The sequence below is a fragment of the Lycium barbarum genome, chromosome 9, assembly GCF_019175385.1.
Source record: "Lycium barbarum isolate Lr01 chromosome 9, ASM1917538v2, whole genome shotgun sequence".
Lineage (NCBI taxonomy): Eukaryota > Viridiplantae > Streptophyta > Magnoliopsida > Solanales > Solanaceae > Lycium > Lycium barbarum.
In genome coordinates, this window is record NC_083345.1 from 115,365,985 (window position 1) to 115,378,534 (window position 12,550).

General features: G+C 33.1%; 1 protein-coding gene across 1 annotated transcript; it reads right to left on the reverse strand.

The window, feature by feature from the left end:
• Positions 1 to 8,929: 8,929 nt before the first annotated feature.
• Positions 8,930 to 12,297, reverse strand: LOC132609540 (zinc finger BED domain-containing protein DAYSLEEPER-like). Its single transcript, XM_060323583.1, has 3 exons — positions 11,106 to 12,297; positions 9,544 to 10,239; positions 8,930 to 9,455 (listed from the first exon to the last, which is right to left on the reverse strand). The coding sequence occupies exons 2-3, from the start codon at positions 10,184 to 10,186 to the stop codon at positions 9,382 to 9,384; spliced, it is 717 nt and encodes a 238-aa protein (XP_060179566.1). The 5' UTR covers positions 10,187 to 10,239; positions 11,106 to 12,297; the 3' UTR covers positions 8,930 to 9,381.
• Between the last annotated feature and the right edge of the window lie 253 nt (positions 12,298 to 12,550).

Here is a 12,550-nt window from a genome sequence, read left to right on the forward strand (position 1 = left end):
TCGGATATCCGGACAGCCCCCAAAACCAGTAAAAGCTGCGAAAAAAATATTTCTGGTGTCATAACATGCGATTCGCATGTCATACATGCGAATCGCATGTCGCGTCGCATGTGGTGACAGAGAGTAAAAAAAAAAAAACGGGTGACATCACATGCGACTCGCATGTGGTGATAGCGAGTAAAAAAAAAAAAAATTCCTTTTCTATTTTTATGTTTTGTTTTGATTATGTGCAGCGAGGACACTGCAATGTTTATAGTTGGGGGTGGTATGTGGTAGCACATTATATTTTGAAACTTGCTCAAAATTTTTGTTTTTTTGACATGTTGTGGATTAGTCACTCTTATTATTTTATTTTCTTTGAGGAAAAATGTGGAAACTCTTGGCTTGTTTGGTACTAATAGAGTTAGTCTCTTGCATGTGAAATTGAAATGCGAATACCCCTCCAAATTGTTTTGTGAAAGTTAAAAAGCAAGGTGCATAGGAAAGAATGATCTTTGTGACAACTTTTTGGCTCATTTGGTGACTCTTCACCTACTAGTTGCATTTACTTTGGATTATGAGATATTGCACTAGTTGTTCTTGCTTGGGAAGTGAAATTGATCCATCTTGACTAGTTCATATGCCATGTGTGTGAGTGTTTGTTGAATAATTCTTGTGTTTACTTTTATCATCTAGAACTTGCTCGGTTAGTCGTTCAATGCTAATTTTGATTATGTTGGTTGGAGAGATGACCTTGGGCTATCTTTGTGATTTTTGAAATTCAAAGCCTCTTTAGCCTTTCTAGCCTACCATTGCATAAATAATATCACTAGTAACCCCATTTGAGCCTACGACCTTTTCTTTTATTGCCACATTACAAGCCTTTACCCTTTTTGATGAAAAGTCTCTCTTTTGAACCTTTCCCTCCTTGAACATGAAATTGTGAATTTGAGGCCAAAAGCCTAAGTTGGGGGTGTTAGTGTTTATTGAGAGTCGTGAAGGTTGGTGTTGTGGAAAAGTCAAAAGAAAGGAAGAAAATTTGAAAAATACAAAAAGGTTGCAAACTTTTTGTGCAAAAAAAAAAAAAAAAAAAAAAGAGTTTGAATAATTGGGGAAACTGGTATGCAAAGGAAGGAGTGATATTTTGAAATGAAGAGGAAAGTGGACATAAAGTATGTGTAGTGTTCAAGGAGGGCGTAGTCACTTGTATCCTAAATACTTATCCTACCCTTCCCTAAGCCTACATTACAAGCTTAAAAAGTGTCTATGTGATCTCCAACCGAATGTTCTTGAGTTAGTGATGAACGAAAATAAGGGCAAGCTTATAGTGTGAAATTTGTTAGCACTAGAACTTCTTTGTTGAGTGTGAGTGACTTTTGTGTATTTGTCCCTTGCATCGTTGTTGTGAATATATAGTGATTTTGGGACTTTCTTTCTTGTGAGGGCATATGGATTACGATAGATTGGTGATGTTGAAATTCCAAGTTGAGTCAATTGAGCATATCTAGTAAACTAGTGGTTTTGAGTCACTTATTGAGACTTGAGTGTTGTTGCTTGATAGTTTTAAATCTCTATTGCATTCTTGAAATTGTATTTTGAAATGAGGGAGTTATTTGGTTGAAGCTTCACATGCTTGTAGCCTAATTGTTGGTACCAACCAAAGTCATGTTTTTGTGCTTAAAGTGGTTCCTCATTGAGATTTTTGTTTTGATTTGCTTGAGGACAAGCAAAGACTTTAAGTTGGGGGTGTTGATGAGTCGTGAAATTACGCGATATTCTATGCTAATTTCTTAAGTTTTTGTGACTCTTTAAGCATTTTTGTTGTTACTTTTTGTGTTTTTATGTGGTTTTGTAGGAAAAGATGACCGGAGAGCATAACAGAGCAAAACGGACCAAAATAGAGCAAAAATAGAACAAATCAACGTTTCTGGCACCACATGCTAATAGCATGTGGTGCAGCATGTTGAACATGCTAGCAGCATGTGGTGCAGCATCTGCTGTCAGTGAAAATGGCACCATATGCGAGTAGCATATGGTGCAGCATGTGCAACATGCGAACAACATGTGGTGCAGCTTGTGGTGACAGAGAAATTGTCACCACTTGCTACGGTTTTGGCACAACATGCGATTAGCATGTTGAACATGCGAATAGCATGTTGTGCAGCATGTTGTGCAGCATGTTGTGCAAGAGGGTATTTTGGTCCAGATTTTGTTCCCGTTTTTTGGAATGATATAAATACTCTTTTAGGGTTTGTAATATTTATCTTTGGCAGTTTTTCATCAAGTTTGGAGACTAGTTTTGACACCACACTTTGGGGTTAAAGATTTGAAGATTTGGTTGAGTATTTCTTAAACCTTTAATTCATTTCTTCAATTCCTTGCTTTGTATTGTATATCTAAGTGTGTAGCTTTCTATTCCATAACTTGAATCTCGTTTATGAAAGTATGCTTGATTAAAGTTTGGTTTGAAACTCTTGTTATGCTTATGTATTGAATGATTCTTATTGCTATTGAAGTGGGTCTTTGTTGATTTAATTAATCTCGTTCTTGAATATTTCCAAAGGGATTAGCTAACCCTAGGACTCACCCATTTACTTAGATTGAGCTCGGAAGAGGAAATCTAGGTTGGGAAAGATTAATTAACAAGAATTTGGGTCATTAAACTCATCTAATAACTTGAGCTCGGAAGAGGATAGTTACTTGAGGTTAAATTGATTGTGCCTAATATCACACTCTAAGGCTTGGAAAAGCTTAGAGTGAAATTCATTGATTTGGTTGGAAGATTTTCAATGAGATTTTAGATATCATTATCTATCAACACAAACCCGCTCTTAGTTGTAAAATCGTAAAATACGTTGGATCGTTACTTGAGTGTAATCTCCCATTATCCATGCTTGTGGCCATTGATCATTTTACTCGCTTTCTAGGTTAGTTTACATTTCCGCATTAGTTATAATTTTCTCAAACAAAAACCAAAATATTATCTATCGTTTGGCTTTAGCGTAGTTGGTGAAAGTTCCTTACTTTCTTAATCGCCTAGCATATTGTTCCCTGTGGGATCGATCCCGACTCATAGTTGGGTAAATATATTGCATACGACCGTGTACACTTTCTCTTTGAGGAGTGTATTTGGACGTTATCACCTACCACCGTAACTTTGGGTTTCACACACACACACATATATATAACTTGAGACGTTTTACAAGCATAATAAGTATTAATTAACGTGCTCTTTATTTGTGTTTCTATTTTTTTTGTCCCTCAAATATTCGCTTTTTTATGTATAATTGATTCTTTTATTTTAATCTCTGGTAATTGAATTATCAATCAATAATTATATGATAATTTTCATATTTAGAAGTTAAAGTTTTTAAATTGATTGCAAAGTTTCTAAGTATCTAAATATTGGTGTGCTCAAGTTATTCTTTGGCTAATTAAGTTATACCATGAAAAAGGAAATAAACATTGTAACTTTATATAATATGTTCTTTATATATACAATTTTTTAGTGATTTACGCGATAGACACGTGCAACGCACGTTCGCTAAAATTAGTAAGTTTAATAATTATAATAGTAGTTAAGGGCATAATAAAAATATACCAGTTATTATATATTGAATAATATGTACTTTTATACTTTTTAGATAAGTCCAATAGTTTCAACAATTAAGGGCGGTGTAGTAAATTTATTACTAGTTATTATATAATACGATAAAGTCAAACCAAACATTTAAAATATCTTAAATCATAACTTACTCATAAATAATTCAGTACACTACAATATGATATATACAATACAATGTAAAACAACAGATCATCCATGAGATCTCTTCATCCCGAACTAGAGGTTACGGCTTCGAACCAGAAAAATCCTGGTAAAAAGGAGCTCTCCGATCATTAATGGGTCTTATGTAACGTAAATCCAAATAAGTTGATGATAAATATCAGAAGTCCAATGGCATTATTATACATATAATTAAAGTTTTAAACGTCTTCAATGGTAGCAATAGCAAATTAGCAATGGCCCGTTTCAAGGAGGAAATATTGGAGAGGGCACACCACGAGAACCAGGAGCTCTCCTTGAAAGGTCTGGAACTGCATCAATCTTGGTTTCTGCAGAATTAGAGATTGGGGCATTTTTATTTGTTGCAAAATTTCGAAAATTTCATTAGTGAATTTTTTTAAATCAAGTGACACGATAATAATAATAGTAACTTTCAAGACAAAAACTTAAATTACTTAGGATTTTCTCGAATTTAAGAGCTCCTCTTCTCATTAAAATTTTGATTAATATGGAACATCTTTATGTCAAAAGCGCTAATCGTCCACCTACAATTTTTTTTGGTTTTATTCTTCTCAAATATAATTTCATATTTTAACTATATAGAAGAGCCGGTTTGGCTCCCTTTTTCATCGTCCGTTCCATTTTAAAAAAAAAAAGTGTGGCCCCACCAACCAATGTTTTTTTTTTTTAAAAAAGTGTGGGCCGCATAGTAAATACTAACTAATATAAAAAAAATGTAGGCCCCATAGTAAACACCAACCAATAAAAAAAAGTGTGGGCCTCATAGTAAACACCAACCAAGAAAAGAAAAAAAAATGGAACCCGCCATCTCCAAACTCACGGGAAAAAAGAGTGGACCCCATATTAACAAAATCAACCAATATCAAAAAAAAAAAAAAAAAGTGAATCCCATATTAAAAAACGAACAATGTCAAAAAAAAAAAAAAGTCAATTGCCACATGCTTATCAACCCATTAGTGGGAGCAAATGAAATTATTGTACAGCAACATACTTAAAATACTTATATATTAAAATAAGATAGAATTTAATTACTTTTTCATTTTTTCCTTACTCTAATAAATGTGAAAAAAGATTAATGGCATAAAAGAAAAAGTAATATTAAATGGAGATCAAATAATTAATAAATTGAATTAGTGAAATTATAATTCTAATTGGCGTTTCCTTAAAAAGCAAAAGACACCATGACAAGTAAAATGAGTTAAACAAAAAATATTTACCAAAAATTAAAAAAATAGAAATTCTTCATTTAAATAGAAAATCAAATTTCTACTTTATTTCATTTTAAACATGTAAAATTAATATAATAATTTGAATTAGAATTATCCAAATCAAAATTTGATAAAAAAAAATAATAGGTATTGTTTAGGTCCAATCTACATACATTAACAAAAGAATATTTTACACCTTTAAATTAATCGAATCAAAATTCAAAGTATCAACTAATGCTTAAATATTGCTATTGTTTTATCTCAAAGAGAGAAAAATAGTTTTCTTTTAAATAAGTCTTCTTTTTTAAAAAGTATTAATAAATTTTTGCCAACTTTGTATTCGTAGCAAACACTAATATAATAAAATTTTGGATACGGAGCACAAACTACAATGTTATATTAATCGTGTTTTGAGCATAATATATGTATTACTTTACTACTATATAGAAGAGCCGGTTTATATATAGTTAAAAAATTTCTACTATATAGAAGCATCGGTTTACCCATACTTCGTCGTCAGTCACTCTTAAAAAAAAAAAAAAAAGTGGACCCCATACTAAAAACGCCAAGCAATATTTAAAAAAAAAAAAAAAGTGGACCCCACCCTCTCCAAACTCATGAAAAAAATGGACTCCACCCTCTCCAAACTCATAAAAAAAAGCGGACCCCATATTTAAAAAAGAAAAAGCAATGTAAAAAAAAATAATCGTGCACCCCATATATTAAAAAATCAAACAATATTGATGTAATTCCCAAAGTATCCTCATCAAGTCAATAATAGTGGATTCATTGCCACATGCATAATTTAGTGAGAGCAAATGAACTTATTGGACAACAAAAAACATGGACCCCATATTATTACTTTTCTTCAAAAGGTTAAGTAGGCAAATACATACAATTTCCTTTCTTTTATTATATTAGCATGAGATCTAATCTAGATATTTAATTGCTATATGTGCTATTCCGCCATGTCATTTATTTGTTATGTTTACTAAAATAAATATACTAAAAATATTTATATTTTAAAATAAGATAGAATTTAATTACTTTTTCATTTTTATTCTTACTCTAATAAATGTTAAAAGAGATTAATATCAAATGAAGATCAAATAATGAATAAGGTAAATTAGTCAAATTCTAATTCTAATTCACGTTTCCTTAAAAAACCATGCAAAAGACAACATGACAAGTAAAATGAGCTAAACCGAGAATATTTACCAAAAATTAAAAAATAGCATTTCTTCGTTTAAATAGAAAATCAATTTCTAATTTGTTTTGTTTTAAACATGTAAAATTAATTTCATAATTTGAATTAGAATTATCCAACTCAAAATTTGATAAAAAATAATAAGTACTTTACACCTTTAAATTAATCGAATTAACATTGAAAGTATCAACTGATGTTTAAATATTGCTATTGTTTTATCTCAAAGAGAGAAAAATACTTTTCTTTTAAGCAAGTCTTCTCTTTTAAAAAGTATTAATAAATTTTCGTAGCAAACACGAATATAATAATGTTTTAGATACGGAGCACAAACTACAATGTGATATTAATCGTGTTTTGAACATATATATATATATATATATATATATATATATATATATATATATATATATATATATTATCACTATCTAAACACAAGTACATATACATAGATATATTATATTTTAAAGTGTTGGGCCCGTGCAGCCATCTAGTGTTAAAAGAAAGAAAGAAGGGAGACTAGACTTCGTACAATGTTGAGACTTGAGACCATTGTTGGTTTTTTTTTAAAAAATAAAAATAAAAAACAAAATCTCATTTCCGACACAACTAACTTATGCATCGTTCGTTTCTGCTTAATGAAGATTAGAGTCATTCAAATCTTGCATAAGCTTTTAAAATTATTAAGCGGTTGTTTATTTAAAAATTTCTCAATACGTATAATTCTATTCACTACCACTAGCTTATATTATGATCACCATCACCATTCAGAGGCGGAGCCAGAATTCGAAGCTTCTGAGTTCGGGATTCTAATTCTTTAAAGTTATTGGATTCTTAATTAATAATTTGTACATATTTAATAAAAAATTTAATACAAATATATGGTTCGGACAAAAGCTACTGGGTTTAGCCGAACCCACATACGAAGGGCTGGCTCCGCCCCTGTCACCACTAATTACCTTTACCATCAGTCACCACTGTACAATTACCAATTTACCATCCCAACCACATTTACTTCTGTGGGAAACCAGCCTCCATCACACAATCATCATAAACACCTATCATTCATGCGGCTCAATGGACTTGGTGGCGTAAAATCAAAACAATTAAAAGACCCTTTGCTTTTTTCTTCATAAAATCCATAAGGTAGTGAAACACAAAAGAAACCTAAATGGCTTTGATCCGGTGGTAAGAGCACAACACGTGATGTGTGGGTAGGCGTATGCCATGGTATAAAGTATTCCCTCACTATACGAAAATATGGTATTTAAGTTAAAAAGGTAGAGGTGTGAGCCCATTATTCATAGAGTTTCGAACCTTGCGACATTTGCCTCGGGATTTTCTTAGTTAAAAAAAGATGAGACACATTTTCTGATATATGGATCAATAAACTATGACAATTTTTTTAGCTAATTCGGAGAAACTGAATTTGAATTTAGAAAATGAAATCATCGTAACCATAAAAAGACCATGTATAGAGGAAGGAAAATTAAAATTGATGAGAAGGTAAATATATTATTTAATTTAATGAGAGAAGATTTATCATTATTTAGTACTCATTCAACCGTACGACCTCTACCAATATGAAACAAATATTCAAATTTGAAACATTTTATTAATAGTTACATAAACTATATGTTATATATAATAGTCTTCATATTATGTTTTGGGGATTTTTAATGTTTGGGGGCATAAGGCAAGGGGCTTCACTTGCCTTACCTTAGAGCTGCCAAGGGTGGATGTATACTATCCAAATTGTTGTGCACGTGAATCTATAGTCTCTCCGCGAAATTAGGTATTATGTGCATATATTTTTTAGAATTGATATAATATTATTTGTTGGCTCCTATGCTCTAAAAGGTAAAAAATTCTCACAATTTTTTAGATTCGTGTTGAGTGGTGCAGTTGATTGAATGAAGAGTTATACACCTAAAGAAACAGAGATGAATTACCATTTAATATTTTCATTTTTTCTCCTTTCTTTAGTGGTGCATCCATGTTCTAAAGAGACACCCCAGCCTACCATTACCAACCACCTGCACCAGCAAGGCAGCAACCACCTCCACGCCAGCCACTACAACTAATTAACCACCTCTATCGTTAGTCATGCATCTCCACTACCAACTACCTCTACAATCAACTTTTACTCCATGTACACTTACCTCATCAATCATCACTACTAGGGGTGTCAAAAGGGCGGGTTGGACTGAAATCAGCCCAATCAAAATGGGCTGAGGTAAAAAATGGGTTGGGCTAACATTGACTGAAAAGTTACTTGGGCTGAAATGGGTTGGGCTGAAATGGGCTAAAAATGGGCTGGGTTATGACCCGCCTAATTTTTTACCCAATTTTTTTTAACTGATTCCTTTCTACTAAAATTAATCTGTTTCAAATTCTTTTTTTTTTTTTCAAAATTAATCAACTTCATCAATAAACTCATACAACCCAACCTTTATTTGCATTTTCAATGTTATCACTGCAGAGTTGAGTATATTTTCAATTCAAATACTACTGAAGATTGTTCAAGGTGGAAGGTAACCAACATTGCATCTGAATGTTCAAGGACACATCAAAACATAGAATACAATATTCTTTATTAGTCTCTGAAAAATTTAATATTAATACCAAACTTTATAAAGCTACGAGCTTCATCGACTCAGCAGAGAGTTTATTTCATGACACAAAATACCACAGGACTGAATTCAAATACCAAAACTGATACTACTACTAGACTTGATAAAAACAAAGAAACATTATTTGCATGCCTGGATCTATACCAGACTATAGTATTGCATACTAAAAGGAGAATAAACAAATTTTCTCATTAATATATCTTCTCCATTTCCTCATCCTCGTTCTCACTTCAACAACAGTTGTTAAGGATTGACCTGGGGGATCCGCAGCTACCACCGCTACTGAATGTGAGGTACGTAAGTGATCCTCCCTCACCAAGAACTTCAGTAGTCTTTTCTCCATTCGCGTATCCAATAATGTCCAGGCCAGAGTCGGTATAAAGTTCCTTCCCAGGAGTGTCACAGTGCAATGACACAGAAAACTCAGCAGGTCCGGATAAAAAACACTCTCAGATCAAATAGAAACTACTACATCACAGTAACATTCAAACTTGACGCGCAGTGGAAGCATCATTCTTCTTCCGCTGTCAAGAAAATTGAGAAAAACATCAGCTAGCTGGAAGGCATAGCAGCAAATTTCCCCATGTCTATTGCAATGTCATCTTCCTCTTCTGAGTCATCAGAAGCTAAACAAAGAAGATTAAAGAAATTATGAAGCTACAACAACGATTGTATAAAACAAATGTCAAGATAACAATTTTGATCATATTTTACCTTGATGACCATAAAGCCAATCTCGCGAACACAACTTAGCTTCTGCATTCTCGGGTAAAATAGAGGTTTGAAATTTTCCAATAACACGACCTCCAACACTGAAAGCGGACTCGGATGAAACACTGGTGATAGGAATACTTAACAAATCACGTGCCATCAATGAGAGTTCCGGATATTTAATCCTATTATCCTTCCAAAATTTAAGCACATCTAAATTTTCATTTCCTTTGCGAACCAACACAGGCTCTTCCAAGTACAAACTTAGTTGTGTCTTTTTTGAACCAGGTTGAGATGGACTTACAAAATTATCATACTCCTCCATTTCATCTGCCATTTCAACGTCACATCCACCACTACTACTTCTTACCGTATCAACATCAGAAATTAAAGGTTTCAAGTACTCCTTAAATAATTTTTGCATATTATCTTCGACAGCCTTTACCTTTTCAGTGGAAGTAGATAGATCAAGTTTAGAGAAGCAAAAATCCACGAGACTTAACTTATACCGAGGATCAAGGACTACTGCCATTGTAGCAATCGGACTGTACTCTTCCTGCCAATATTTTTTGAACTTTTTCTCCATTTCTATAGCCGTTTCCTTGATATTAAGATCCTCACTATCTATCACTTCTCTTATCATCATATGAATTTTCCAAACTTTATGAAAATACACATTGGCAGTAGGATATTGACTCCCTGAAAAAAAAGTAGTGACATCATAGAAAGGCCTCAAAAACTTAGCAATCCTTTCAACTTTAACCCAATCCTCTTCAGAAGGACAACATTTAAACTGACTATCAAGGACTTAAAATCAGAAAATGCTCGACGGTAAGGTATAGCACTATCAAGCATCAAATATGTAGAATTCCACCTAGTCGGTACATCTTGACGCAATTTCCCTTTCAAATTTATGCCAAGGTTCTTGATACATTCTACAAACTTTATAATTCTTGACTCGGAACCTTTAACATACTTTACACTTTCTCTAACGTTAAATATGGCGAGCTCAATTGTTTTCAAACCTGTGTTGACTACCAAATTTAAAATGTGGTTTGCACATCGAATATGCACAAATTTTCCATTGCAAAGTAAAGAATCCAGCAACTTAAAATGTTCAATCAATCTATCTACAACACCTTCATTATATCGTGCATTATCTAACGTTATAGAAAATATCTTTTTCTCAATTCCCCATTCTTTAAGCATATTGATCAATTTTGGACCTATAACAGCACCAGTATGGGGAGGAGGAACATGACGAAATATCAAAACTTTCTTTTGCAAAACCCAATCTATATCAACATAATGAGCAGTAACACACATATAACCATTTTGGATGAGTGAACTCCATAAATCAGTTGTGAAGTAGATCCTACTTGGAATAAGTGCAAGTTCCTTCTTGAGTATTTCTTTTTGATTTTGATACAACTTACTAACGTCGGCTCTTGCAGTATTTCTTGAAAAGGTCTTAACAGTAGGATTCAAAATTCGTGCAACTCCCTAATCCCTTCATGCTCCACAAAACAAAACGGGTAGTTGTGTCTAACTATAGCCTTTCTTACCTTATCATGATATTGTTCGTGATTTATTGGCATAACTTGAGAGGCTGCATCTTTTAGGTGTTTATTTTTTCGTCGTTTTGATGAACTTGAAAAGCTCTCTTGAGTCACCTCATTACACGCTTCAGTATGATCCATAATACAACCTACAAAAATGAAAGAAACTCTTAGCATATATAAAATAAAAAATTGCGGATTTTACAGCAAAAGAACAAAAGCAAGAACCAAAATACATAATGGTGTTTTAGAATGATTTATTGCTCTGTGTATATTGTATGCTAACAACTGAGTAAGTATACTGCTATAACAATAAAAAAAAGACAACATATTCCAAGTATACTGCTATAATAACATATTCCAGAGATACATAAATCAAGAACTAATTCAATTCACTTCCCCAAGAACCAACTTTGACAATGATTTTCCAGAACCCACAAGAAAATAGCAGCAACACACAAATGATTCCAAAAAAAAAAAAAAAAAAGCACACAAATAACACTGGAAAAAAGAAAAAGAAAAATAGAACCCAAGAGAAAATCAAAAGTGAAAATCATTTGCCTTTTGTCATCTTTATGTCTCAAATACACTCATGATTTATCATTAAAAAAAAAATCGAACTTGGGTATGTTGAAATTTCACCAACCTGGATATGTTGAATATAGTGTGGAAGGGGAGAGAGAAAGAGGAAGATGAATAAAGTAGCAATCTGAAATGACTAAATTATTTAGGGGTTTTCAAAAGTTGGACTTGGGCCATATTTCGGCCCAATTTTGGGCTGAAATGGCAATCAATTAAAAAATGGATTCTGATGAATGACCTAAAATCAGCCCAGTGCTAATTATCTTGTGCCCAACCAATAAAATTTTGGGCGGGCCATCACGTTTTGGGCCAGAATTGACACCCCTACAAAGCAGTTATAGAATTACCATAGGAGGCAGCAAAAACTTTATAAAAGAACTTGCTTTTCCTAGTGTTTGGCTCACTTCTTGAATTAGTAGCAGAGGGTATTGAAGGCTCAAATGGAGCAAATTTGATGCTCGCTGGCTGCATTAACTGGTGGCGTAGTGGATGGACAAAAGGCGCGAGGCGAGAAGCAGCACGTGTAGATGAGATTTTTCCAGATTTGGAGATGACATGTACAGTACAGAAATCAGGAGCCCCCTTTAACACGCCTCCCGGTATATCTTTGGCTTTGAATCTGCGGAGAAGAAAGGCTACTGAATTTAGATAATATGAAGGCAGTCTTTACTCAAAATACAACTGATAAAATGAATCCTCAATAAAGTTCGAAAGACATGCACACACGTAAGTATATACAGACACCACCTTCCCCTCTCTTCACATAAACTTTTGAAAACATATTTTAAGCCAAGTTTGTAGCATAGTTATGCAATAATACCGACATATCCCTATGGTGAGTTTAAAAGTTCTCAGCAGATTGAAGTATG